The following is a 27,950-nucleotide window of genomic DNA, read 5'->3' as shown; positions in this document are numbered from 1 at the left end:
CGCTGGTTTTCAGGCTCCTGACGTTGCGGCCGGCGTGCGAGGGGAAGAACGTAGTAAGCAGGGTGGTGCTGACCGGGCTTCAGCGACCTGGAGCCCTGGTGGGACCGGCGTCTCTCGTTTCAGGGGCAGCAGTACCAGCAGGCTCAGCGCCCGCAGCCCCCGCCGCAGGCCTCGCCCGAGTTCCTCACGTCCCCGCAGGAGTTCCCGACCGCCTTAGTTTCCTACACTTCTTCCTTCCCAGCTCAGGTTGGAACCATGGTGGACTCGTCTTACAGTGCCGACAGGCGAGTATCTTTCCGGCGAATGCAGAAGCCATGATCGTAGACGTGCGTGTGAGTGTGGAGTGGAGTCACGAAGTGGCTTCTGAATTGCGAGCCCATCTTTCTGCCAAGACCCCCCCTTTCCCGCGCTAGTCCTCTCTTCCCGACCCTGAGGATCCCTGTCCTTCCTTGCTTTTCCATCAGTCAGGTCTGCTAATTGCTCTTTGCAGGTGAGGCTTTGCAATATCTAGCAGCATTTAAGGCTAAGGAAATTAGTGGCTTATATGTTAAGACAGTCTTTGTAATTTAAATAGAAACAAAGGCCTAACAGGCTACTTTAGTAGTTTAAAAAAGGGAATCCTTGTAGACAAGTTAATTTAACTTTGTCTGCTTATATATATTACTTTCAATTAATTTGATAATGCTCATAAAGTTTTGTCTAATTTGGTTTAATTCAAAGAGGTGCAAAAAAATAGTAATGCGTCATTTGGTTCATGTATAAGATTGTGCAACCTTATTACAACCACAGCCTGGTATATTTTGGTTATTTAGATGTATTGGTTAGTAGAGTTATTTTTCATGAATCTTTCATATTGAAAACATTACAGTAAAGAACTATGGTGTCAATTTTCTCAAATTCAGATTTGAATTGGAGAGTACTTCAGGATTTTGTAGTGAAAAATCTGTTGACCATTATGAATATTTCCTAATATTTTTAGATATATAGGAGGAAGTAGCTATTAGAACTTCGATTATCGGAATGCTGAAGACGTTCTCATATAATATAATTTCAGTATATGAACATTAGCTGGGAAAAGGTGTCTGCAAGCTTTGGCTAGGACTGAGGCATGAGAAGATGCAACATCAGTAGCGTACTTACTCGATGAGCCTGTCGAGAGGGGGATCAGATATACAGTTTGCTGTAGTACACCTCCCTGCCTCTGTGTGTGTGTGTGTGTGTGTGTGTATGTGTGTGTGTGCACGCGCACGTGTGTGATAGAGAGGGAGGGAGGAAACATGGATTTATTGACGTATTTCCCTAAATCAAATATTTAGATGCAGGAATTAGGACAAGTATGTCTAAGTGCAGAGCAGGGCACAAGATCAGAGGCTGGTTTAAAGATCCAGGTTGGTATTTGCCAAACTATTCATTTACCTACTCTAGTATTTCCAGGCTGGGTTGAAAGAAAGGTAACCAGGGGTTCTTAAGTTAAGAAGTCATTAGACTCTCACCTTCTCTTAAGAGCCAAGAGGCCTAGTAGGTAACTTCCATAAAACAAGAGGTTGTGGCCTCCAGACTAGTGGATACTTAAAATACGGTGAATTATTTATGATGTAGAAAATAACCCTCATCTAGTTTTGGCTAATTCATGAAGCACTCCTTGGTAGCTATGTAGCGCATGCCTCTGTAAACGGAGAGTTGTCGCAGTGTCTCAGCAGAACGGGACATGAGACGTCTTTTCCGTGGGGATTTTAGTGGATCCTGTTCGACAGGGCACCTGAATATCGCTTTAGGGCTGTTCCCTAGGATCATCATACTATTAAGTGCTGGTTTCTTTTTCTTGACACCATTCTCTTGGCTTTTGTGTGTTAATAATCTTCTCAGTAACCTTATGAGGAAGATCGAGGGCCTCCTGTTGTACAGATGAGGAAGCTGAGACAGAGAACTTAAGGAGCTTGCCCAAGGGTACACATCAAGGCAGTTCAAATCCCAGAGGGCTCGTCCCATCTGTGCCCAGATCTGCCATCTTCATCATAATCAAAGCATCTGATTTTCCAAGTTAGTTAGGAAGTATGAACTAGGGCACTTGAGAATTTTGAATTCTAATGTTTCTCCCTTCTTCTCCTTTCTTGATTATTACTGTAGGTCAGCTGCTGAGAAGGAGGCCGTTGCACATACTACAAGTCAGAAGAGCGTCAGTAACCCGCCTGACATGTCAGGGTGGAACCCTTTCGGGGAGGATAATTTCTCCAAGTTAACGGAAGAGGAACTGTTGGACAGAGAATTTGACCTTCTGAGATCAAGTAAGGGTCACTTGAAGGCTTATTTTGCTTCACAGTAAAATCACAGCTCTATAATTATCCAGCAAGGCCAAAGACTGTTTTGAGGTGGTAAATAGAAAATTCTTTTTGTGCATTTGAGGGCAAAATTCAGGCCGTCTTTTACGTGTACTATCGAACTATGTTGTGTGCCTTTGAAATCAGTTGCTTGGTAGTAGTTATTAAACCCAGGATTGCTAGTAACATGCTGATTCCTAGCACTTAAATACTGCATATCTTTGAATGTTAAATTCAGAATATCTCTAAAACATGGAAAATTGATACTTAAGTGAAAAGGGAGATATCCGAATCTTGCTTGCTAATCATCTTGCAGCTCTCTTTTCTTGCACATGAGTAGAAGACGCTGTGGGTCTGAGATGCCCTTGAAAGTGCCTGAAAGAGCACATGGGCTACTACATTATGTTAATGTTTTGTACCGCCCTTTTAATGAGTGCTGTCCTAAAAGGGCTGCTTTGTTGTCCTGATATGGCAAAAGTTAAATAAATTATTTTCCACTTTGAATCAGATATCTCAATGTTTTTCTTGGAATCTTTGCCTTTTCTTAAACTACCTACTGTAGGTGTCAAGCCTTACTGCACGTATTTTAGAGAAGTTCTTTGTCAGAAAAGGGAAGTGTGGAATGTTTTGAGGAGGTTGCAGAAACTCACTTCTGGAGTCTGTAGGTAATTTTCAGGTTTCAGAGGCTTGTACGTGTGTGTGCGCGCGTGCGGGCATGCGTGTGCACGCATATCCAAGAGTGTTTTCCTGTGCTGTATGTGAAAAGAAGGTCCTAACGGGCTCTCGTCATAGTTCTGAGCTTCTCTTCTAGGCAGCTGGCTTTATGAGAACAAGTATTAGATGAGTTGCTTCGTTCCCAAATGACACATATTTTATGTAAAATTTATAAATGCCCTTAATTCATGTAAGAATAGTTGTTTGAGATTTAAGTTTGTATTTTACATATTGGTTATATGACTATGAAAAATTAAGTTGATGATTAATACATATATAAACATAAGTTTTGAACCTTTAATAAAGGTTTGTCGACTTTGGTAAAACCAAACTTACATCTTTTTATTAAAGTTTTTTTAAAACCACGACTTTTTTGTTTGGCATTTTTAGTATACTTTATGTTGAGTAGCCCGGAGAGCTAAGTTCTTAAAAAGGAAGTAAAGTATCTCTTTCTTTTGGGGGAACGGCAGGGTGATATATGGGTTAACCAAATCAATATAATTTATGGGGTTATTTTGAAAGCAACAGGTAAAATTAAAATATTCATTTTAATGTGTTTCAGGATAGTAACTGAGGGTTTGCTAAAGTAGTTTTCTTCTATTTGGGTAAAACTCGTCCTTTTTCTTTTCTCTCTTTTTTCTTCTTCCCATCAGTTATGGAATGGGTAAAATATTCACTTTATTCTGTACCTTATAAATAAACTATTTTTTTTTTAAGATTTTATTTCTTTATTTGACAGAGATCACAAGTAGGCAGAGAGGCAGGCAGAGAGAGAGGAGGAAGCAGGCTCCCTGCTGAGCAGAGAGTCCAACGTGGGGCTCGATCCCAGGACCTTGGGATCATGACCCGAGCAGAAGGCAAAGGCTTTAACCCACTGAGCCACCCAGGCGCCCCTGTACCTTATAAATAAAAATATGTCATTCTAAGCTCTGTAGAATTGGTAACGGTAAGCAAGTTTTATTTACTTTGCATAGGGAAGAATGGCATATAAAATATTCATGTATACATAACTTCATAAAAATTGGGTTTAGCCTGTGAAACTCTTAACCAGCTATTTGCTTTCAGACTTCAAGGTCAGGTAACATGTGTCATTTTTGTGTGTATCTGTGCACACACGTGTGTGCCAAAGAATGTAGATTTCATTGCATGCTAATTATGGAAGGATATTAAGTTCCAGATGAAAGTACAGGAGAGGAACTTATCTGAAGGTCAGACTTGGAGCAACTCAGCCATTTGGGAAAGCGTCTAGATGAGCTATTGAAATCATTTCACTGTACGAGGCCGATGTGCTTAAGTTGGCATCGAGCACCAGAATTCTCAACCTTGGCAATGCCGCTTCCCTAGGTTGTAGTCTCAGTAAGTCTCTTCACGGCAATCTCGCGTCCTCACGTACGAGCTGGGAGTAGTGCTGCCTGTCTCGTATGACGGTCAGCACGATGAGAGGAAATGATGTCTGGAAGGAAGGCGGGTGCTCTCCAAGTGTCACTTCCCTGTTCCTCGTCTTCCGCGCGCATCTTTACGCTCCAGCTCAAGGTCATTGCCCTTTAACCGACATTTAAAATTGTATCTCAACTATCAGGTTTCTCAGCTGGCAATTAGAAAACCAGGTTAGAAGGGGCTTTGTGGGTGGATGACATCAGCAGCAGAAGTGACATGTGACAGCAAGAAAGAGGATGGAAAGTATCTGCCTTCTCTTTCATAATCGATAGTCGTAATAACGGTGCTCCTAAAAGGTGAAATGCCTTTACGAAAGTTTATAAAGAAATCGTTAATATATAGACTGTAGTTTAGAAAGATTTCTTCCCGAAGTGTAACTTCACTGTCCTGTGTTCAGTCATCTTTAACAGCTCTTCCGTTCACAAGCAATAAGGCATCTGATATTCGAGCCACTTGACAGGGGCTAAATACCTGCGGCACAAAAAAAGGTCTTTTGGAACCTTAAGAGTCTCGGCGGAAGACTGACGGTGTAGTGGAAATGAACTTTGGTTGTTACTGGTTGTTCTTTTGTCCTTAAAAACTTTTTCTAAATAAGTAAATTATTGATGCATTTGGAATAGCAAATTTGCCTTTTATCTCAATTTTATCAACAATTTTCCAGAGTCTTTTCTAAAATAATTTATATTTGGTTTCTGAAATGCTCTCCAGTGAGAAACAATACCTTTATGTATGATCCTTAAAAATATAGGCATTGCCCAGGTAATGATTGTTCAGAAGAGTACATTGCCATTTGAGTTTTTATTTTTAAGATGGGAAATATTATTTATTAAAATGAAAGAGGATATTGTGTCTAGGAAATATTTTACGTGTTTGTATTATCCAAAAGGTGATTTAAAAATCATACTATATCTTGACATACCAGAATTCCAAAATATTAGTAATTGTTAACAAAAAACGGTTTTTCAGTGATCTTTAAGAAAACAGTTGTTGATTCCATCCATACACCAATTAGCAAAGGGGTTTAACATATAAAATAAACCAGATTCTTGCTTTTGTTTTCAGTGTAACTGAATATTTATGGTTCAGAATTTTCACCTGTTCTACTTAAAATCAAAATATTAAGGCACTATAATATTAAGTTGATCTCTATGACATTTTAAAGTTTAAAACTTGTATTTTTCTTTGTCTTTCATATCAGAACTTCCAGATTAGTATGTAAACTTTAGATAATCTGTGATAAAATTTAATACATTAAACACTAGATTACAGGTGTTTGCTTTGGGAAACTTTTTAACTTGCCTTTGTTCAAATAGTTGTGTAGCTCTGCATGCTAATTAAAAGTAATACCTAATGGAATATTATTTTTGGTTAATGGTGATTGTTTCTTTTTCAAACTGCATCACAATAACTAAAAGAAAGAATAGAAGAATCTAAAGGCTGTGGCTGCTTTGCAAACTCTACTGAACATGTCGTTTTTTTCTGTGAAGCCACGGAAAGAAACAGATGTAAAGATCTGTATTAGTTTGTTGTAAAGCATTAACGCTCACCATTTTAAGCTGACTCAGGTATATTGCTATTCCTTTAATGCAGAATAACATAACTTTTCAAATAGAATAGTTTCAGAAGTATCAGATGAAGACTATACTTATAAAATTTATTCATTAGCCTTTTTGGCTACTCAAGCCATTGTCCAAATAAGCTGTGGAATTAACTTACTAGAATATTTTAATTTTCTGATGATATTGTGGAATATGATTTGATTCTAGGATTTTTAAATCCTTTATTTTTTGCCATCTGTATCAATTAAAAATCCTGAAAAGATATTGTCTTTATTCATCAACACAGTTCTTTTGGGAAGGCAGGAGGGAGGTAAGTCTCTTTATATTGGACAAATCAAGCTCTGGTTTTGCTCTAATGTAAACCAGTGATTTGAAAATGGAACTTAAATTCATTTTAAGAGTGACTGTGTCTTTGAAGAGTAGTTCCGATACCATTTCATTAGTTTTCAATTATAGGTAATTAATAATTTAAACAATATATTTCTTTTGTATTTTGTGCCCTGGCACCCAGATTATCCTGTGAACTCTAGAAATCTAGATGATTTAACAAAAGTCCTCCTTGGATAAATTGATTCTCTGTTTTGTGAAACAGTGAGAATGTGATTCATTTTATAGCAAGTTTATTCTGACTCCCGTTTTGAAATAATTGGGGAATGAACTTTGCATAGAACAGTGTCTCCATGTTTTAAAGTGATGGGACTCACTATATAAAAAATGTTAGTTTGTCCCCACATGGTAATGGTTGTACTTTTATTCTGACCACACGGTGCTATTCCTACATTTATGTGAATCGAAACCGTATTGATAGCGATCATCTACCAATGCATAAGGATTCAAAGAACCTTAGTGGTAACTGCATTTTTACATGCTGGGAACCGCAGGAAAGTGCTATTTTTTTTTTTATAAATCTGGGGAGTATGTTAAAGTGTAGATTTCCAAAGTCCTGTTCAGCTAAATCTGATGCATTAGGTTTGTGGTGTAGCGCCCAGGTAACTGCATGTTATACAGGAATCCTAGCAATTATACTGCGATGGTTTAGAAGGGAAGTTTGGTCCTAATTTAGACCTGGGTACCCTTACGTACAGTCTTGATTTTTCAAGAACGAGGGATCTTGGACATTGATATGCTGTGGCTCTCACTCTGAGATAGTCTCTTCCATTTGTCCTTTCCTACTTCGTCTTTCCTTTGTCTTCACTCTCTGTCCACACCCGAATTTTCATTGTTATCCATTACAGTATTGGGTTTGAAAGGCAGCTCTTGAGTCTTGGAACTTCTGTTTGTGCATAAATCGTCAGATATATTGCCTTAACAAAATATTTATCATTTATTATATTACCGACAGAACTTTAAGTAAAATTTCAGATAACCCAAAGTTTCACGTGGATTTACATTTCTCGCGGAAAAGCGGATAAGTGTGTCTGTTGTCATAAAGGTGTTTAAAGAATGTCCATCGTAGTGTCCTGAGGATATTGTAGACGCCAGGGCCTCGCCTTCTCAAGAGTGTGTCCCTGACCCAGCATCACATCACCTGGGAGCTTGTGAAGTGAAGCTCAGAACCATCCAGAACCGTCCAGCCAGAGTCTGCATTTTAACGAATGCACAGTTCGCTGGAATGCATCTTCCGTTTGGAAGCACTGTCCTAAGGGACTGCTGCTTTCACTTGGGGCTTTTGGCTTCATTCTGAAGTGACAAGTCATTTTTAGGGAATTCTAATTTGGATTTTCTCTGTCTACTCTGCAATGTCTTAGAACTCAAACGAAACTAGCGTAATTGACCCATAGAGTTTCTTAAGCTTGAAGGGTGTAGTCCTGGGAGAACTTACAATTCCTGAAAACAGCAGAATGTGTTCCTAATAGTGTATGTTGGACTGCTAAGAATCAGACGCTGGAAGACAGTTCACGGAGATCGGGGAGTTCCCAGCCGCTCGAGTGCCTGTGATACGCGGTGTCGGAGCAAGGAAAGCTAATCCGTACCGCGGGAAGTAGGGGCAGCTGCTGGCCTCACACGCGGCAGGACAGCTTCTGCTTGAGTTCGAGCCTCTGCCCCAGCCCTTCCCTTGTCCGCGTGCTCTCCCCCAGGCGTCCCTTTGCTGCTTCCTTGGCGTCTCTTCTCACCTGGTCCCAGTCCGAAGCTCTGTTTTTCACTGCGTCGTGCGCCCACTCCCTTACTTCCTTTCCCCGGGGCTGCAGTTTTCTCTGTAGCTTGATTTGTAACACACTGTACATACGTCTCATTCTGCCCACTGCTTTCTGTCGGTGTTTCCACGCCAGCTTATAAACTCCAAGAAGGCAGGACTCTCTGTTGTGTTCGATGTTGCCGGCCCATTGCTTAGAACAGTGCCTGGCACACGCGGGGTCTCAGATATCCGCGGGATGAAGTATAAACTCCGTCATTAGGCTTTTCATAGTCTCTCTGTGTGTGTATGTGAATGATTTAATATGCGAAATGAACATCAGTGTAACAGTCAATTTTTATTGCTGTTGAGAAATAAGATTTGCCCATTTTATGAACAAATGACCATTTGCAATCTTTTTTCGCCGAGTATTTTTGGGAGAAAATCTCCCAAATAATGCCTCTGTTTAGTAAGCTGGGTTTAAGTTCAGGCCCAGTATGTTACAAGTTGAAGAAAACTGGGGATCTAGATAAAGCAGACTAAGTTACTTATTGGGTTAATGGTATTTGTGAAGTCTGGCGCTGGGATGATATTGTGAAGCTTGCCTTTGTAGCAGCAAGTATCTGTTAACTCAGGGCTACCCCCTCCTCCGTGTCAAAACGAACTCTGATCTGATATTTTTCAAAAAGGCTGTTGCTTTGTTTAATTTTATTTATACTGTTACCACTTTTTTTTTCTTTAAATTTGAAGACCGTTTTTATTTTATTTTATTTTATTTTTGTTTCATCTTATTTTTGCAGACAGGCTCAAGGAGAGAGCACCCCCAGATAAGAAAGTAGACCCACTTTCTGCTCCACATAACCGTCCTCCGGAAGATCCTTTTGGTTCTCTTCCTTTGATTTCTCACTCAGGCAAGTTATGTGTCCAACATGATCATCATCAAAAAATACATGCGAGAACAATAGGAAAAATAACAACAACAAAACCTTATTAATATAAGGCCAAAGTGAGAATTAGGTGTTAGTTGCAGAAAACAGAAACTTATTTTTACCTCGTAGTCTTCCTTTCCATGGGATTATTCAGGTGTGTCTTTTGCCAACATAGAAAAATGCTGACGTACACAGTTGAGCCGTAACTCTTTTTCTCTCTGTTGTTGGGTACCAGTGAAACAAATTTATGCGTGAATCTCTCTCTTTTTCTATATTTAAAATACATTTAAAGATCTTTTTATGCTCAGCTTTTGCTTAAAAATCCTGTATTTTCCTAATTTATACGTTCTCTTGTGTAGTTGTATTTAAAAAGTATTCGTGATTTTGTATTGTTTTATATCCTCACTTTAATTTCTTTTTTTTGCTTTGATTTCAATTTAGAATTTAAATATTGTTATTACCATTAAAAAATATCTATGGTCATATTTTCTAAGTAGTCGCCCAGTTGGCACTGTCAAAGATGCTAGGCTGGAACAATGTCCTGCTTTGTCGTTAAGTGTGTGTGTGTGTGTGTGTGTGTGTGTGTGTTTGTGTTCCTAATGGAAAAAAATGAGTTTGATCATAGAAAAAGGAGATATATCAGAAGAAATAATGAGTTGACAGACGGTTCTAGCATTTTTTTCCTAATATTTCTCGCTCAGGCACATTATGTATATGTAATAACATCATTGCTGTCATTTAAAAATGCACCCAAGTGAGAAAACAAAAAAAGACACACTTTATAAATAAAAGAAAAACTTATAAATGTAAGTTTAATAAGATATAGGTGTTCAGGATTTCTGATGAATACATCGAGGCAGTGTTAATAGCTTTTCAGTATTTAGATTTGGTTATTCAGCATATGCAGAAAAATAATTAGGAGTTTCTACATATTTTCATGTTCTGTGTTTTACTCTTTGCCATTTATTGAAAACAGTCCATTTTGTTGTCATTTTCTGCTTGCTTCTGTCAAATTATTATTATTTTTTTTTAAGATTTTATTTATTTATTTGACAGAGAGAGATCACAAGTAGGCAGAGAGGCAGGCAGAGAGAGTGAGAGGGAAGCAGGCTCCCTGCCGAGCAGAGAGCCCGATGCGGGACTCGATCCCAGGACCCTGAGATCATGACCTGAGCCGAAGGCAGCGGCTTAAACCACTGAGCCACCCAGGCGCCCCTGTCAAATTATTTTTAATGCATGGCATGACAACATTAATTGAGTGGGGAAGACAGTTTCCTGTTTCTCCTTATCTGCACACATGTACTCCCTCACACCCCCAATGCTAATGCTATTTCTTTTTTCACACGAAGTATAATATCTCAGAATGGGCTTTAGAAGCTCTCAAGAACGTATGTATTGATCTGTTTGTGGCAGAAAATGGTTTCTTTACTGCTGGCTCTTTTTTAGGCCCTGGAAGGAGTTGTATAATCCTTTTCAGGTTTGCTCCTATCTCTGCAACTTCCTTGTTCTTTAGAAGTTTCTGAAAGAACCCTGGGGAAATGAAGACTGGAATCAGGGCCTAGAGTAAGCCTCAATGATCCACCCTTTCCCTAGGTACCTTTGTTTTGGGGTTGGCCTAAGATCTTTATAGTTAGAAATAGGCTCACAGATTTGAGCGTGATTTGATGCCACTGTTAGCTTTTCTTTTCACTGTGGGCATTTAATTTCTCCGTTATATTTTAAACTTATCAAGGGCGGGAAACATGCATTGTCTGTCTTTGAATCCTGTTCAGTGGCCAACCCAGTAAGTATCTAATAACAGTTTTTGGGTATATGAAAAAATTCTGACTATTCCTAAAAATTCATATTCGTAAGTGTTAAGAAAGTGACCTTAAAAAAATGATCTTTTTGGGGGCGCCTGGGTGGCTCAGTGGGTTGAGCCGCTGCCTTCGGCTCAGGTCATGATCTCAGGGTCCTGGGATCGAGTCCCGCATCGGGCTCTCTGCTCAGCAGGGAGCCTGCTTCCCTCCCTCTCTCTCTCTCTCTCTCTGCCTGCCTCTCTGTCTACTTGTGATCTCTCTCTGTCAAATAAATAAATAAAAAATCTTTAAAAAAAAGAAAAAAAATGATCTTTTTAAAAAAAAATTTTATTTATTTATTTGACACAGATCACAAGCAGGCAGAGAGGCAGGCAGAGAGAGAGGGGGAAGCAGGCTCCCCACTCAGCAGAGAGCCCGATGTGGGGCTCGATTCCAGGACTCTGAGACCATGACCTGGACTGAAGGCAGAGGCTTAACCCTCCGAGCCACCCAGGCGCCCAAAGAAATGATCTTTACTCTAAATGTGCCCCTCCAAAAGAACCTTGTTAGATTTAGTGTAACTGTGAGCATGGGAATGGAGTGGTTATGAAGAATTGAGTTCAGATAATGGAATAAAGGGTGGAATGGTCACAGGTGAGATGTTCATCTAGAAAGAGAAGGAAGGGTGGTCACTTGGCTAATCAGCACTGTTAATTTGTATTCACCAGATCTAAAGTACGTAATTAAGTTAAAACTAAAAACAACAGATTTCCACTGACTGAACTATTCATTATCAAGCTTAGATACACTTTGTTATGTACAATTTTTCAGTAAAAATAAACTATTTGGGGTCATTTGTTTTCCTCATAATAAAATAATTAAATCTACTGGAACAAATATTTTCTCCTTCTGTAAGATTTAGGAAGAAACTGGAAAAAGAAAAATGAATTCTATTCAGTGAAAATACACTCCACCTAACATTGAGCATCTGGAGATGCGTGGGACTAGGAGAAGAGAGAGAGAGAGTGTGTGTGTGTGTGTGTGTGTGTACACAGAATACAGAATGATAGGTGTATGTGATAAACCATCTTACTTCAATCTGAGGGTTGACAATTACTGAACATAATTGTATTTTAGGTCAACCAGATGGAGAATGCTACTTGAGAATAAAGTAGATTTAGTCTTGAAGCAGAATGCTATAAGAATTCAGCAAGTTTTAACTCCATTGGGAAAGTACATTTAAGAGGAAGTTCCATTGTCCTAAATCTAGTGTTCCTTAAACTGGTTTTGTTAGGAATTGTGCTCTTTTTATTTTGAAAGACAAAATTTCTGTGAGAACTTTTAATCTTAACTTTGAAGTTATGATGGATTAATTTTTGCTTTGTTTTTCTTCGGTTTATCATAATTTTACAAAATTAGTTTTTAAACTTAATTTTATTAATCAAAATACTTATATACCTTAAAAAGCTAGATTTAACAGTGTTTATAATGAAAAAATTCACTTCTCTGCCTGCTGCCTCCATGCCCCCACCCCTGTTCAGATTCCGTAGAGATGATTTTTCACTTCTGGTATTTAATATATCCTACTTACTCTGTTACCTTCTTCTTACTGTTAACTCCACACCCACCCCCGGGGCAGGGCGGGGCGGCGGGCGGGGGAAATCTCCTTTCTTGGTTTGTTAGCAAAGCAACCCTCTACTAGTTTCTTGAGAAACTATGTGTGGGAGGAAAAGTTTTAAGCTTTTCTGCCTAAAAATATCTTTTTTCCTAACTGACACTTGATTGATAATTTGCGTAAATAATTCTACACTGAATGTAATTTTCCCTGTGAATTTTTGAGGTATTGCTTCATTGCATTGCAGCTTAAAAAACAAACAAACAAAAGGCTTCAATTAGTGGGAATATTCCCTGTGTCCCTACCCTAGGTCCCATAGCCTCTTCCAAAATACCTTTTCCCCCCATTTCTGTAACAGCTGCGCGTACTCCAGGGCTGCTGGTACAGTCGGGGGACTACCTTGATTTGTTCACACAGACGCAGCTTTCTGATTCGTTTGGTGCGTTAGATTATGCTACCACTTTTTCAGGCTTTTCGGAAGCTTAGGTGGAAACATTTTGATAGACCATGTCTTAAATTGTTCAAACCTAGCTTTTCCTGTTCTTGTTTTTAAACATTTCTTTGTGGGCCAAATTAAGTTTTGTACATATCCATTTATGCAGAAATCAAATAATTATATCAAGAATATGTTTGGTGCCGTATGTAAGGGTAATATTGTATTCCCCAAGATGATATTTTAATTATCCTGGAATTATATTTACCTTTTATGTCAGGTTACTGAACTGTGAGTAGAATGGTATATCATAATTATAATACTGTAATTCCAAAACAGGTTTGGAATTATGAAGTCCTGGGTATAAATCTTAGTTCTATCACAGATTAGCCATGTGATAGAGGATGTTGCCTAAGTTTCTTGGAGGGTTTCTTTATCTTAAACTGGAGATAATATTAGCTACTTGTTGAGATTATTGAAAGAATCAAAAAGGAGAGTGTTACACAAAGCACAACATTCTCAGTGTTGTTGCTATCGTGACTGTTGTTGGTAGTGTTACTACATAATATGTTTACTCTTTACTAAATTTTAAAAATCTTTGTGTTAAATAAGTTGTAGCTGCTGTCTAGCTAGTAGGACTACAGAATTCCAGTAATAGTAAGCTAAGATCCTCTTAAGTCCTGGTACCTTGAAGAACTGTTTGGATAGTGCTATTCCTATTCTTATTAAAGCATTAACTACCAGTACACACATAAAACTGTATTAAAAGCATGGGATTCATTCCTCATCAAACCCACACACTCTCCCTTCTGAAACATAGAATATTTGAAGAATTTTGTTGACAGACTGGATTAAGTTACTGAAGTTTTAGATTTCATATATTGCATTTCATTTTTAATTAGATTTGGTGAACTTACTCTTCCAAATCCCAGATCCACATCATGGTTCTTGTTACCTTACAGGACGCTAAATTGAGTTTGAGGTTAGGAAAGGTCACATTGTGTGTAGCGAGTATTTGTTGGGACGTAGACTATTGCAGGATCGTCCGTTCAAATGCTGTGTCATTTTATAAGTGATGATGAATGTATTGCTTATATTTTTAGATTCTAGTAATTCTTGAAGATCAAGAATTTTGCTATTCCAGGGTGTCGGCGATCATGGTTACCATTTATACATACAGTCGACACTGAGGCTCAGAGAGCGTCAGTGACTTGGTTTAGGTCAGATAGTTTACGTTTATAAGTAGGAATCCAGCTCTGTCTGCTTCTAAACTCTCTTCTGTAAATAGTAGCAAAACAAAGATGTTGAGTGGCCTGTTTTAAATAAAAAATCTACATAATAAAAATGTCAGTTTTGTAGCATTTTTAATCTGGCTGGAAAATACTGTTCACAACCAGCATGATTCTCTTTTTTACTCAGGCCTTGTCACTTGGCCTGTCTTGGGAGAAACCGTACAGATTTGGATAAAGCCTCCTCATCCGCTGATGCTGGTCCTGGCCTGGCGCGTTGCTGGGAGATGGCGGCAGGCGTGCGCAGTCAGTTCAGAGTGGGCTTCGAGTCCTGCGGCCCCTCCCTTGGGCCCTACCTGCTGAGCCGGCAGAAGGCATGTCATTACAAGAGCACGTTCCAGCCATTCATCCTCTATCATCTGATAGCAAAAAAAGAACAGCAAAATAAAATTTCCTTGAAGCTGGAAGCTTCTTACATAATTAAAAACGTACCACCTGTTTTATAACTGAAAGAGCTATTCTCTAAAAGATGGAAGCCTGACTAGAAGAGAATGAGGCAAACGATGCCCCCTGCCCACATTTTTTGACATTTTCTAAATATTTTGAATTTTCTGATATAGTTTATGGAGGTTAATTTATGTGATTGAAGAATACATTATTTGCAGTATTTATTTTAAATACTGTGGCATTAACTAGGATTTCACTCTTCTTCCCAGAGAGTATGAAAGAATACTGTAATAAATATAAGAAAATATGAAAACTGACCTTAAAAAATTAACTTTTGAGTTTGGAATCCTCTCTCAGGCTGGGCAAGACTATGGTATTTTTGAAATTTTAGCATCTAGAAATTTCATTTTATGAAAACTCAAGCATGAAATGGATGAAATTATGTTCTGATATTATTTGGCAGATTCATGTTCGTAAATTCATTTGGTGAGTTACGCTTGTTCTTCAGAACCTCCCAGTTGTTTTTACCGGGTTAGTCACTTCCCAGATCACTTGGGATCAGGGGTAGTAGGTGAGCGTCACTGTTGCTGAAGCGAGCGGCGGCGAACTTCCCGAAGTCGGGAAGTGCTTTATTCGTCTTTGTGCGCCGCACAGGACCTTGAGAAGTAAGTTCTTTGCTTTAGCAGCCAAATATCATCTCTCTCTTTGTACACACACATACCCTACTATTTAATGAGCTTTTACTAAGTAAAGTGAATGCTATTTAATGTTTACTTCTATCAGGTGAGTTCCATTACTGCCTTTCTCTTATAGATGAGGAAATGGAGGCTTTTTGGATGTTTATCTTCTGGATTTTGTCAGGTTGAGTATTGGTTCGTTTGGTGATGAAGCCTTATAGTAGTTCCTAGACTAGACCTCAGGCCTACAGACTATAAAACACGCAGCACAAGATACCTGTTGTACAGTTCAACAAAACACTATTTGCTGAAGTGGAAACAAAATGGAGCTTTTTTTCTCCAGACACAGCTTTGTAAAGGAAATCGAAAGAAGTTCAGAACAGGTCTATGGCTGCATTTTGTCGGGGGTTGACAATGAGCCGTGTTGAGTATTTGCTGGTGATGATATTGTGCTGGTAATTTAATGGTAGGATTTACAGGTGAGAGTTTTACACTAGGGTCACAGAGAAGTCACTCCGACTTTGGTGTGTACGGCCGTGAGCTTGGATGTTAGTCAACTCTTTCCTAGCTTCATATGCCTCGTGTGTAAAAAGACTACTTCTCTAAAAATCCCTTCTTGTTTTTTGCTTTCAAATATAGTTGCAGCTGTGAAATTGGATTAAGGTCCCCGACGGAAAGAAACCGAGAGAAAAGGGAAAGCCAGGCAGAGAGCTGGAGAGTAACAATGCGTATCTTCAGAGTGGCAGGAGGGCAGGACAGTGATCTGACATAGAGCAAGGGGACATTTCCGAAGATGTAGTTAAGAAAGTTGAAAGGATCGTAACAAACCTTTCAGAGCGTTTTCACCGTAACGCCGTGTGGGAGCCTCATGGTGGGGAGTTGAGAGAGAACGTCTGAAAAGCCCTTGGCACTGCGTTTGTGTGCTTGACAGTATTCGTTGCTGTCCTCTGACTCGTTCCTCAGCGTCTTTGGAAGCCTATGGTGGGTTCTCCGTAAATCACCAGGAAATGATGGCGCGTTACGCCAGCCGCACTGACACCGTCCTTCCCTGCGTGCCCGCCAGCAGCGGGGGAAGCCCCTCACGTATGTTCTCGCTTTAATCCTTGCTACGACTTTCAGAGGCAAGTACTGTTGCCCGCCCTACTCTACAGATGAGGGAAGCCAGTCGCTAGGCAGTGCACGAATCCAGGTCATCAAAGGACACTTCCATCTAGTATCTTCTGCAGATAAGGGAAGGGGAAGATGCTGTGTGTTTTTATATAAACAGTTATCAGATGGTTCATGTGGCATTTAGATATGTAGTAAATGCGTTTTACTCGCAGTACTGAGTAACTGAACCATTGCTCTAGCTAGTTCTGAACTGTTACCTTGCAGTTCTCTATATGATGTATATTAAGCCAGTGAAATAACTTTCATCAGCAGGATCTATGTGTTGAAGTATACTAGCTCTCTTGACATTTTAGTGATTTCACATTGTTGTAACTTTTTTTTTTTTAAGATTTTATTAATTTGAGAAAAAGAGAGCACACAAGCCAGGGGAATGGGCAGAGGCAGTGGGAGAAGCAGGCTTCCCGCTGAGCAGGGAGCCTGACACGGGGCTCCATCCCAGCCCCAGGACCCTGAGATCATGACCTGAGCCAAAGGCAGACACTTAACCGACTGAGCCACCCAGGTGCCCTGTTGTAACTTTGTCCCTCCAACACATTACTTGGAATTTTCCTGAGGGACCATTTACATGCTGCACAAGATAATTAAAGACGTTTATAACTCTTTATTGAATAATTTATCCAAATCTACATTGTCTTAGTCACTCCCTTTATTTTCAGGATTTTGTTCTGATTGGATATTGGCTGTTTGCAGAAATCAGACCAACCTCAAAAGATAAGCATTACTCAAAAAGCTGAAATTTTGTAGTTTGTAGTTCCAAGGCACAGAGCAGAAATAATATTCTAACTAGAAGCCATCCGGGTCTTCTAATGTATTTAGTTTAAGGAAAGAAGAATGCCCTACCCAGAGCCAAAAATAAAAGTATATGAGTATGTACAGTGTTTTATCACAACCGATTCATAGAGAAAGATAACTGAGGTATCTTTCTGGGCACATTCTAGATATTTTTTATTTATATCTTTCTAGTGCTTATTCTAATATATCTTCCCTTCCACCCACTTGAAAAACAGCCACTTTTTTATGTTAATAATACAGTTCTCAGTAAATATAGGGATTATTAGGATTTAAGATATATTGAATTATAAGGAAACATATTTAGGCTGTACTTTGGGGAAATTAAGTAGTGAAATAATCCTGATTTAAATTTCAGAGTAAATCACGTGTAATATTTACTCTGATGATAACTAGAAGCAGCAGTCTGGCCCCAGGAGCAAACAGTAGGAATATCTGAACTCTCTTCTTTTCTTTTCTTTTCCCCCAATTACAGGACTATGTTTAGGCAAAGAAATAGAATGTAAGAGTTGATGGCATTTAACTATGAAGCCACATCTTAAAGTACTATACATTGTACAGTGGATAACCAACTTTATAACCGTAGTATGCATTTTGACAATCTTCCGTGCCTGTGGAATAGGACTAAAAGCCTTAGAATATATGAAACAACCTTAAATTTTGTAAGTTTCCCATTTCTTTCTCAGTTCTATTATAGTTTCACAGTGAAGACGGGATGCTTCAGTAGATCACTTTTACTGCAGCAAGTAGAGCCTTCTCTAGGATTGCTGAAACACACAGCCTGGAATGTAACTTTCCCTCAGCAGGAGGTACTGGAGAGGGAGGACGGCATGCATTTGCATTGTTGTAATGTAACAGTGTAAATTACAATTACAATTACAGTTACAATAATTACATTGTTGTAATGGTGCTTAACATTTAATTGCACTTAGTATGCTGTCCGGAAAGTTCATAGCTGCTCCTGACTCTCTTGTGAAAATGTGGGAGAAGAAAGGAATTCGGATTAACATCCTTGCTTGTCTTAGTTTTATAAAGGGGAGACAATAAAAGAAAGAAAACCCGTCTTTCTGTAACCAACAGAAAGTTTCCCCCGTTGCCCATACTTTTTCCAGGATTGTAATCTGAAACCACAGAGATGGCATAGATCATTGTGTGAGTCTGCTCTTGGGGTTTTGAAAGCAGGCTTTTCAGTTTCTTACACTGTGCCCCCAACTGCAGCTGTTTAAAAGTCGGAGACAGTTTCCAGGATCCGGTGTGCACCCTTGTATGTGGATATACATTTGTGTGCCTACTTTTTCCTGGCCGTTTAAAAAAATGCACATGTTTTATGTAATCTCTACACCCAGTGTCGGGCTTGAACTCACCACCCTGATATCAAGTCACATGTTCAGAACTGTGAACTGACTGACTGACCCAGGCACTCATTTTCTGGCCATTTCTAAGGTGGACCTGAACGCCTCTTGGATTAGCCACATAGAGCTGCGCTCATCTCTGCGGTGCCTGGGGGCTCAGTCAGTTAAGCCTCTGCCTTCGGCTCAGGTCCTGATCCTGGGGTCCTGGAATCCAACCCCACGTTGGGCTCCCTGCTCAGTGGAGAGTCTGCTGCTTCCTCTCCTGCCTTTCCACCAGCTTGTGTGCTCACTGTCTCTCAAATTAATAAAATCTTTAAAAAAGAAAGAATCGCACCCCCTTCCCCCTGCACACAGACTCACTGTCAACCACTGGGTCCAGACAAGACCCTGGAAGGGCGGAATTTGGGGGATGAAGTAATTGAGTTCGGCCTTGTTCCGGAGGTGGTGCTGGTCGTGCACTCCGGAGTGCTTGTTGTGTGTGGGGCCGTCTTCCAAGTCCTTTCTTTGTAACAGTCCTGTGAGTGGAACCTGGAATTGTTATATTATTCCTTCGTATCATGGTCATTTATGTATTTCCTCATAGTATGCGGGAGGGTACAGAGTATTAGCTACGATCTTGTCAGAGGTGGTTACCGGATTAAAGTTTTAGCTATGTATTAATTATGTGTAATGAATATGTAGAATGAGGCAATAACAGTAAATCCGTAAAGTGAAACTGATATTAAAAAAAGGAGAGTTTTCGGGACACCTGGGTGGCTCAGTGGGTTAAAGCCTCTGCCTTAGGCTCAGGTCATTGATCCCAGGGTCCTGGGATGGAGCCTTGCTCTGCTCAGCAGGGAGCCTGCTTCCTCCTCTCTCTGCCTGCCTCTCTGCCTACTTGTGATCTGTCTCTCTGTCAAATAAATAAATAAAATCTTAAAAAAAAAAAAAGAGTTTTCTCCTTTTTCCTCTCAAGGAAAAAGTATATGATCATGGTTCTATATAAAATACTGAAAAACTAGAAACAGCCTAGAGGTACTGTTAACAACCTAGAGGTAAATGTTAAATCTTAAAATGTTACATATACAATGCTTTATCCTGTTCCTGTCAATTAATCAGAAGTATATTGATACCTGTGAACATGCATTAAAAGTGGTAAATGAAAAACCCCACAAATTTTTATTCATGCTGAAAATTAAAAAAATAGAACTGGGGGTGCCCGCGTGGCTCAGTTGGTGAAGCACCGACTCGATTTCAGCTCAGTCATGGTCTGTGCTGTGAGACCAAGCCGCGCTTTGGGCACGGTGCCGGCGTGCAGCCTGCTTAAGATTCTCTCTCTCTCTACCCCCCGCCAGGGCTCGCTCTCTCTTAAAAAAAAAAAAAATCTGTGTAGCACTTAACACAAAGAAATCTATGTCTGTATTAAAACAACTTTGAGAAACTGACAGTGTGGACAGAATGAGTAGGAAATGATGTATGTGTCTTGGAAAAGCACAGTGGCCAGCTGGGTAAAGGAAACAGTTAATTTAGAAGACTGGGATTAAACTAGAATAACAAAGAGAAGGTCAACTGAAGGACTGTGTCCTATGTTAAATTTTCCAGAAGATCTCTATGTCCTAGAAACGGAATTTCTCCAAGAAATTGTAGAGACAGGGATGCCTGGGTGGTTCAGTCGGTTGGGCATCTGCCTCTGGCTCAGGTCATGATCCCAGGGTCCTGGGATCCAGACCGCCCACCCCTTAGGCTCTCTGCTGAGGGAGAAGTCTGCTTCTCCCTTTCACTCTGACTTTGTGCTCTTCCTCTCTCAAATAAATACAATCTTCAAAAAAGAAAAAAGGTTGTAGAAATAGTATTTTTTCAGAGTGTATTTTGCAAAATCATTTATAAAGTTAATAGGTGTGACTTGTACATAAAAATGTTTGTAGTGAAGCAAATTTGGGAAGTCCTGGGTTTCATAAGATTAAGCAGATTCTTTTGTAGGGGACTTGGCAGCACCTTTAATGAGCATTTTCCAGGTAGAGGCGTATTAAAGGCAGCATTTTATAAATTCAGGTACCTGAGACCACAGAGCTGTTTGGTTCTTGTAAGAAGAAACATGTTCTGTGGATACAGGTTGGAAAACGTTCTGGAATGTTCCCGGAGGTGTCCGTGAGCAGGCGTGATGTGTACACACTGTGGCTCGCTGGGCAGGCAGGTAAGGAGCTTGAAGGAGTAAGTCACACTCCATCACAGAGGAACTGCCCACGGTGAGGCATGGTTCTAAGTCTTTGCCATTACACTTTTTCTTTCTTTTGGATAAAAATTCACAGAAATTTATAGCTAATCTAAAAGTAATCTTTGTTTTTAATAAGTAAAAGTAAGCTGTATGGAGAAGTCAGACCGAGAATCTGCATCCGATTTGGTTTTCATCCGTTAGGATTTAAGAGAAGCCTGCCATGGACGAAGATTACATTGAAGTAGAACCTGACGGGATTCTTGGTGTCTTCTGGCCCCTTCTCAGCCCTGTTCACGTCCAGGTTGCCAGCCAGTTGCACGGGCTGGCCCGAGCCGGTGGCCACTGTCTGTCCTCAGTTGGGGGCACCTTTTGGCCTCCCCTGGTCCCCGCTCCCGGGGGCACCCCTCTCTGGGCTGCCCGGGCCCCCGCCCGCCGGGGCTGGGTGCTGCTCTCGGGCCTTGGCCGTTGGCGCTGCAGGCTCTGCCGCGGCTCTTCCGCGGCCCGTGGCTGTGCCACACCGGCGGGCGCAGCGCAGCGGCCACTCACGCCCTCCGCGATCGTCGCCACCTGGGGGCCGCCCGCATCTCTGGTGTCCAGCATCTGTTTGCACTGAAATGCCTCACGGGTCACTCAGGCCTCGTGTCCAAAGCCAAGTTCTTGATGATCCCTGCTTTCCCTCTTCCTCCTTACTCGCGCTCTTCTGCGCTCACGGCGCTGGGGTCCTTCCCGAGTTCCCTCCCTCGGTCTCTGTCCTTCACTTCCCCTTGGCCTGCCGCCACCGTGCAGGCCTCCGGCATCTCTGCCTTTAATTTCTGCCGTTTCCGCTTCGCCATCTTCTTGCTTCTCTGCAGCTCAGCGCTCAGTCCCGTTTCCAATCCCAGCCTGCTCAGGACGCCCATTTTCAATGAAGCCTCGGGACGGCTTTCCGCTCCGCACTGAATTTAGAACAAATCCCAGACTCCTCCTCGTGGCCAGAAAGGCACCTTCAGAGGCCGGGTGTTTCCCCTCCGCTTCCTGCCGCGTCTTCTGTGGCGTCTTCTGTGATCCGCCCCTTCACGGTGCGCCGCGCGCGGGCCCTCTGCTTGCTGGCAGTCGCCGTCAGCGTGCCCTGGCGTCTCCTCGGAGCAGCTTGCTGCCTGTCCTTTGCAGGGCTGGCTCCTTGTCACCGCTCAGTGTCAACCGTCCTCTCTCAGGGACGCCGTTGCTCACTCTGCAGAGTAGGCGTCTGTCCCCCTGCCCCACCGTGACCTGCGCCACGGCCCCGCTACTGCAGAGCGTGCTTGCGCTCGAGTCTCTGCTTGCGCGGGCTCCCACCTTGACGGTGCGCTCCTGAAGACAGAGACTGAATCTGGAGCTGAAAAAAATCTGCAAATGTAAAGAGTTCGTTTTTGAATGTGACTTTCTTCATTGTGTTCCGACTGTATTGGGTGCGCCCGCCCGTGGCTCTGAGCGCAGAGTAGTCACTACTGTTCAGGCGACAAGTGCTGATGATCCGTGCTAAGTGAGGTGGATGACAAATAGGACTGTGTCTGGGAGCCCATGATCGAGTAGGGAAAACAGACAAGCAATAATCGTAATACAGTGCAATCGAGGCTGGTTCTGAGTTCATCGGGAGCCCCCAATATGGGGATTTTTCTAGGGGTGTCTTTGCAGGGCCCTGGCGTCGGCTGGGTCCTGAAACACAGCTGGGTCCCCTAGGCAAGTCAGCTGGGAGTGGGAGTGCCCGAAGGATGTTCCCGCAAGGGGTGGGATGCCAGTGGTAGGAAGACGCTAAAACAGCCGCGGGCCCCTTGAAAACCAGATGTGTTGGGTCCCTTGGTCTCTGATAGCAAACGTGGAGAGGTTGGGTAGCAGGAGAACTCAGGTAGAGCTGTGTACTCGTGGAAGACACCAGCGTCTGAGGCTAAAGATGCGGGAGGACAGGATCTGTAGAAGGGCACCCTGTGCTGGGCTGAGGGTTAGGGCTTTAGAGAGCCACTGACTGGGTTTAGGCTGTAGCCACATAACTAGTGTTTCAGAAAAGCCATTCTGGTGGCAGGATAGGGGAGCAGTTTGAGGGACGTGGTACTGGAGGGAACAGATTCAAGAGTTTAAGAACACTAACTCTTTGGGGAGGAAGGAAGATGATTTCCAGACTCCTGTTGATTTGCAGAACTAGTTAGATGTGTTGTTTACTCATTTAGTAGGAAGTGGTGAGGAGCACATTTTAAGAGGAAAGGTGCTCTCGAAATTACTGAGTTTGAAGTAATAGTAGGATACATATTCATAAGTATTAGATGAGTCAGATAAGTATTCGTGGTCAGTAGTACAGAGATCCAGTCGTGATGGTTAGCACGTAAGTATTCAAGACCACAGGAGGACTTACAGAAGGAGAGAGCCAAGGACAGAACCCAGGGGAACATCCATGCCTTTGGAGATGTTCGTGAAAGAGACGTCTCTGTGTGTGATCCAGAAGGAGTAGTCAGGGAGGTGGGAAGACAAAAAGAGAAGGTAAGAACTCTCAGAGTGTTCTATGCCTCAGGGACCACGTTAATAACAGGAAAGTAATGGTCCTTCCCTCAGAAGTTGATTGGCTTTCATGACTACAGACTCTACCTTCAGCTCTAGCTAATTCTGAAAATATCTGATCTCAGTCAAAGGAAGGGAAGGGATGATTGGACATGCGGTTGGATCAGTTAAAACTGATCCCTACATCTGGAAAATCAGTTCAGTACACCAGTGTCTTGGGGTGACAGGTATCTTCATGTCACTAATACAGTCTTTATTACATGCCATACAGTGAAATCGTAAGGCACTAGATTTGATGCAGTTTTATTATGCATCATGTAGTGAACATATTGGTAGTCAAGTTTCTCTTTTAAAAGTAGCATGCTTTTAGTGGGATGCTTAGTAGTGAAGGTATGATAGTTAAAGGAAGATGTGGCCGTAGAGAAGGCAGGTGTCCTTGGTATAATCTCGGTTCAGTACCTGGTCCTTGTCTTTGGTCAGATTATGGGGATGCCCTCATGTTAGCCTAAGTCTTAAGATGACCAGATGCTGATTTAAAAAATTATGGTGAAACACGACTGAGCAGACAGGCTCTTCCTGCTTGTTGATCTCGATCTCTGGGAAGACTTTATAACGGCCTTGAAATATAAGCAGAAGGGGGTTTGGTAAATGTGGGATTCTAAGGAGGGGCGATTCGCTGAATAATCTTACTTTGAGGGTGGGAGAAGGAAGTCTGCCTGTGCAGAAGGGGACCCAGAGTCCCCTTCTGGGCACCATCAAGCAAACTTCGCCGCTAGTCAAGCAGGGCCTGTGGTGAGTAGGTGGTGTGTAGGGTACAGAGGCAAGTAAATGTCTGCACTAGAGGACCTGAGCGCCCAGTCCAGCGCCAGTCCGTAAGCCCAGTGACCACGGCGGAAGCTGACACTGTTTTCTGTAGGTGAGCGGGAAGGAGGGACTTGTCATGCCCGTGTCCTCCCATTCGGTTTGGTGCACATGGGTCCCGAGGTGTGCCGGAATGCCCTAGTAATTCTTCTTTGAACCTGCAGGTTCCCCGGAGAAGAAATCGGAACGTTCATGCGCGGGTGGAGAGGACAGCTCGGCGGACCCGATCCGGAGCAGACGAGCAAGTCCGGTGGGTAAGGACCACCGGGCCGGGAAGAGAAGCGCGGAGAGCCCCTCGGTGCGCGGTCAGGTGCCGCGGCGGACCGAGGAGTCCGACAGTGACTTTGAGTCGGACCCGCCTTCTCCGAAGAGCAGCGAAGAGGACGAGCAGGAGGACGAAGAGGTTCTCCAGGGGGAACCAGGGGATTTTAACGACGACGACACGGAGCCGGAGAACCTGGGTCACCGGCCTCTGCTCATGGACTCGGACGAGGACGACGACGAGAAGCGCAGCTCCGACTCTGACGACGAGCGCGCCGAGGTGCGGGGCGGCCGCGGAGCCGCACTCGTGGGCCGCGGCCGGTCGCCCTCGGACGGGGCCGCGGACGCCGCGAGGCCGGAGGTGGACGTGTTCGGCGCCGTCCCGTTCCTCGCGGTGCGCGCCCCGCAGCCGCAGACCCCCGCGCGCCCCGAGCCGGAGGAGCCCGACGTGTTCACGAAGGCGCCGTTCGGCCGCCGGGGGGGCGAGGAGGACGGCCCCGGCCGCCCGCGGAGTGTGGACGCGTTCGGCGCGACGCCCTTCCAGCCGGTCCCCGCGCCCGCGGGCGGCAGCGACGGCCGCGAGGACCTGTTCGGGCTCGTGCCGTTCGAGGAGCTCGCGGGGGCCCCGCCGCCCCGGGCCAAGCCGCGCGGCCTGCAGAAGCTGTCGTCCCGCCAGCGGCGCCCCAAGCCCGACGCGGCCAGGGCCAACGGCAAGCGGCACCACGGCGCGGCCGCCGCCGCCAGGAAGCCCGCCAAGCCCGCCTTCCGCACCCCCGAGCGCGCGCGCCGGCCCCGCAGGGCGGGCCGCCGTGACTCCCAGAGCAGCAACGAGTTCCTGACCATCTCGGACTCCAAGGAGAACATCAGCGTGGCCATGCCCGACGGCAGGGACCGGGGCGGCGGCCTGCAGCCCGAGGACAGCCTGCTGGACCCCTTCGGCGCCAAGCCCTTCCGTCCGCCCGAGCTGCCCTGGCTGCCCCCGCACCACCCGCCGCACCCGGGCCTGAGCGACCCGCGGGCCGACCACGGACCCGTCCTGCCCGGGCGGCCCAGGGCGAGCTCGCGGCCCGGCGCGCTGCACAGCCCCGAGGCGCTGCGGACCGACGACTTCGGCGCGGTGCCCTTCACCGAGCTGGTGCTGCGGGCCGCACCCGCCGAGCTGGACCCGTTCGGGGCCGCGCCGTTCCCCGCCAAGCAGTAGCGGCTCCGACGCGTGCGGGCCCGGACGCCCGTCGCCAGAGCGTGAGTGGTGGTGTGAATCCGCGGGAAAACGCGTCTGTCCGTGTGTCACTCGTCCCCAGCCCGTCGGAACAGGCCGTTTTCAGTAAACCAGATGGAGAGGGGAAGGCTCCGCGCAGGAGGCGCCCGCACGGGGTCCCTGGACTGCAGGGACAGCGCGGGCCACCTCTGCAGCCGGGTCGCCCCGGCGCGGGCCTGGACAGTCACTCTGAGCGGCGCGTCCCTGGTCCCTGAGTGTGCGCGCCCCGGGCTTCTGGCACGATCCGGCCGTGCGCATCGGTCCGAGCACCGGCTGCGCCCGCGGAGTTTTCAGTCTCTCCCCGCGCGGCGCGGACCCTGGTTCTGCTGGAGAAGCGCCGAGTTCCCGTCTGCGGGCCGCGGAGATGCCGGTCCCCGCGCCGTCCCCGGCGTCGCGGAGCCAGAGCGACGGACAGTGGCGCCTCGGAAGGTCGCATTTTCCAAGACAAGTGCCATTAGGACGGAGCACCCCGCGGGCATCCCCGACAAGACCGGGGACGCGGGGCACGCACGGGGTCCCGGAGAGAGACCGGGAACTTCAGAACACCCTGGGCTTCTTGCTCCCAGTGTTACTGTCATGCCCCGAATAAAGCAGATGGTTGGACAAACGGGCCGTGAGGACAGGGTCGTAGGGAAACTGCCCCAGGAAAAACACAGGCAGCCGAAACCCTGAGTTTTTGAGCCGTTTACAACACAAAATCGTGTTGCATCGAGTAATGTACTTCACTAAAGTACCACCTTCCCGGGATGTCCCCGAGTCACGGGCAGCAGCTCCCCGGCTGGGGTCGGGCGGGGAGTGTTTTCCTGCCGCGCGGACCGGCGGAACCACGAAGCCTTACGGGCAGGACCCCGCGTCCTGCCGCAAGTACCTCTGCCCCGACCCGGCGGGCCCTCGGGCGGCTCCACGGGCTCCGCCGGCGAGGAGCGAGCCTCTCCCTTCTGCGGGCTGACGCGCCCGTCTCCGGCGACAAGAGAACCCAGCTACCAAATTGCCTTTTTTTTACACCCCAAATCCTAATTAGAAACTTGAGATTTTATAGAAATTGTTTAATAAGATAGAAATTACTATATGAATTAATGTGAATCCAGTCTGTGCTTCCTGTCTCCGGCTGTTTTAAGTTATGATTAACTGTCCTTCCCTATCCACATTTAGAAGTTTCTAGAACTGTTAAAGCTATTTACAAAAAGGGGTGGAAACTCTAAATAACCGGCACTCTTCTTGATTGCTATACCTTAAACGAACTTTCTTTGAACCCAATTAAAGTCTATTTTATGAGTAATCTTATTAGAATCTCTTAATTATAGTGCCCGGATGGGATGAGCTGTTTGCCTGTTTTCAGTTCTAAACTTGGAAAGAGCAAAGTATATGTGACTAAACTATATATTCATGTTTATTGTTTTTTTCTTGGATGTTTTTAATCAGATATAAATTTGTGGACAAATAGGGAAGCAGTATGTGAATCCCAGTGTAGCAGAGGCGGACCAAGCATTGTGTTAAGAATCGTATTTTTAGAGCCCCGACTGCACCAATTACTTGTCCTTGTGCCAAAGGCAAATATTATGTTTGCACCTTTTCCCCCCCTGATTCTCAGGTTGATTAATACTGCTAATGCAAATGCTCAAGTAGATGTTTTTCAAAACTTTACAAGGTAGACTCAAGTGATACTTTTCTTTCATTTAGTAAATCCATGAACTATATATAGTAGGTTTGTATCAAACATTTTTTTTTTTTAATGAAAATTTGTTGGTTGATGTGTACACAGTATGCTGACTATTTTAGTCCTTGGCCTTGGTCTCTGCTAGACCTCATGAGTTTAATTTAAAAGAGGTAGTAGATGAATTAATGTGGTCTCCTTGGGATGTAAACATGAAATACTTAGATTGTGTCTGATACCAAGGCCTTGCTTACACTTACTTTTCAATACACTGAACAATTTTAAGTGATTTAGACACTGATGTAGACGCTTTGGGCTTAAAAGTTGGATGGATTCTAAGGAAGCAGTTTTGACATGGTTTAAAATATTTCCATCCTTATGTTTGTTCTATCATAGCCCAGTGACTTTCTCTTTTGAGATTATAGCTCAGAGGAAATACTAGGATTCAACCGGTGACCTAACAGGATAGAAATGGGGAGATTCCTGTGTGCTGACGTAAGGGCATTTTCCAAGGAGTCTCGGATTTGGGTTGCTTTCTCTTTTTCATTATCTCCTCCCACTATTGTTAGGATGTAGGCCATTCCAGCAATGCCGAGGTCCCTTATGAGAGTTAGGAGACTGGAGCTCCCAAGGCGTGAGAAAGAGCCTAACCCA

The 27,950-nt window shown here is 43.9% G+C and overlaps 2 protein-coding genes across 4 annotated transcripts in view; one reads left to right on the top strand and one right to left on the bottom strand.

Moving 5' to 3' along the window:
- Positions 1-25,585, top strand: part of BMP2K (BMP2 inducible kinase) — a 125,488-nt gene extending 99,903 nt beyond the window's left edge. For 2 of the 3 annotated variants that reach the window (XM_045998142.1, XM_045998140.1), the window contains 4 exons: positions 124-284; positions 2,128-2,285; positions 8,942-9,052; positions 24,288-25,585. In XM_045998142.1, coding sequence (XP_045854098.1) covers positions 124-284; positions 2,128-2,285; positions 8,942-9,052; positions 24,288-25,585 — 1,728 coding nt within the window. The remainder of the gene's footprint in view (positions 1-123; positions 285-2,127; positions 2,286-8,941; positions 9,053-24,287) is intronic. The other variant, XM_045998141.1, reaches the window with a different exon arrangement.
- The window catches only part of PAQR3 (progestin and adipoQ receptor family member 3), a 37,542-nt gene continuing 23,661 nt past the window's right edge, over positions 14,070-27,950 (bottom strand). The window contains exon 7 of the mRNA XM_045998146.1: positions 14,070-14,544. The gene's annotated coding sequence lies outside the window, so the exon portion shown is untranslated. The remainder of the gene's footprint in view (positions 14,545-27,950) is intronic.

The sequence above is a fragment of the Meles meles genome, chromosome 2, assembly GCF_922984935.1.
Source record: "Meles meles chromosome 2, mMelMel3.1 paternal haplotype, whole genome shotgun sequence".
In the NCBI taxonomy this organism is placed as follows: Eukaryota; Metazoa; Chordata; class Mammalia; order Carnivora; family Mustelidae; genus Meles; species Meles meles.
Note: the sequence above shows the minus strand (reverse complement) of the source record. Positions and strands in the feature narration are given on the sequence as shown.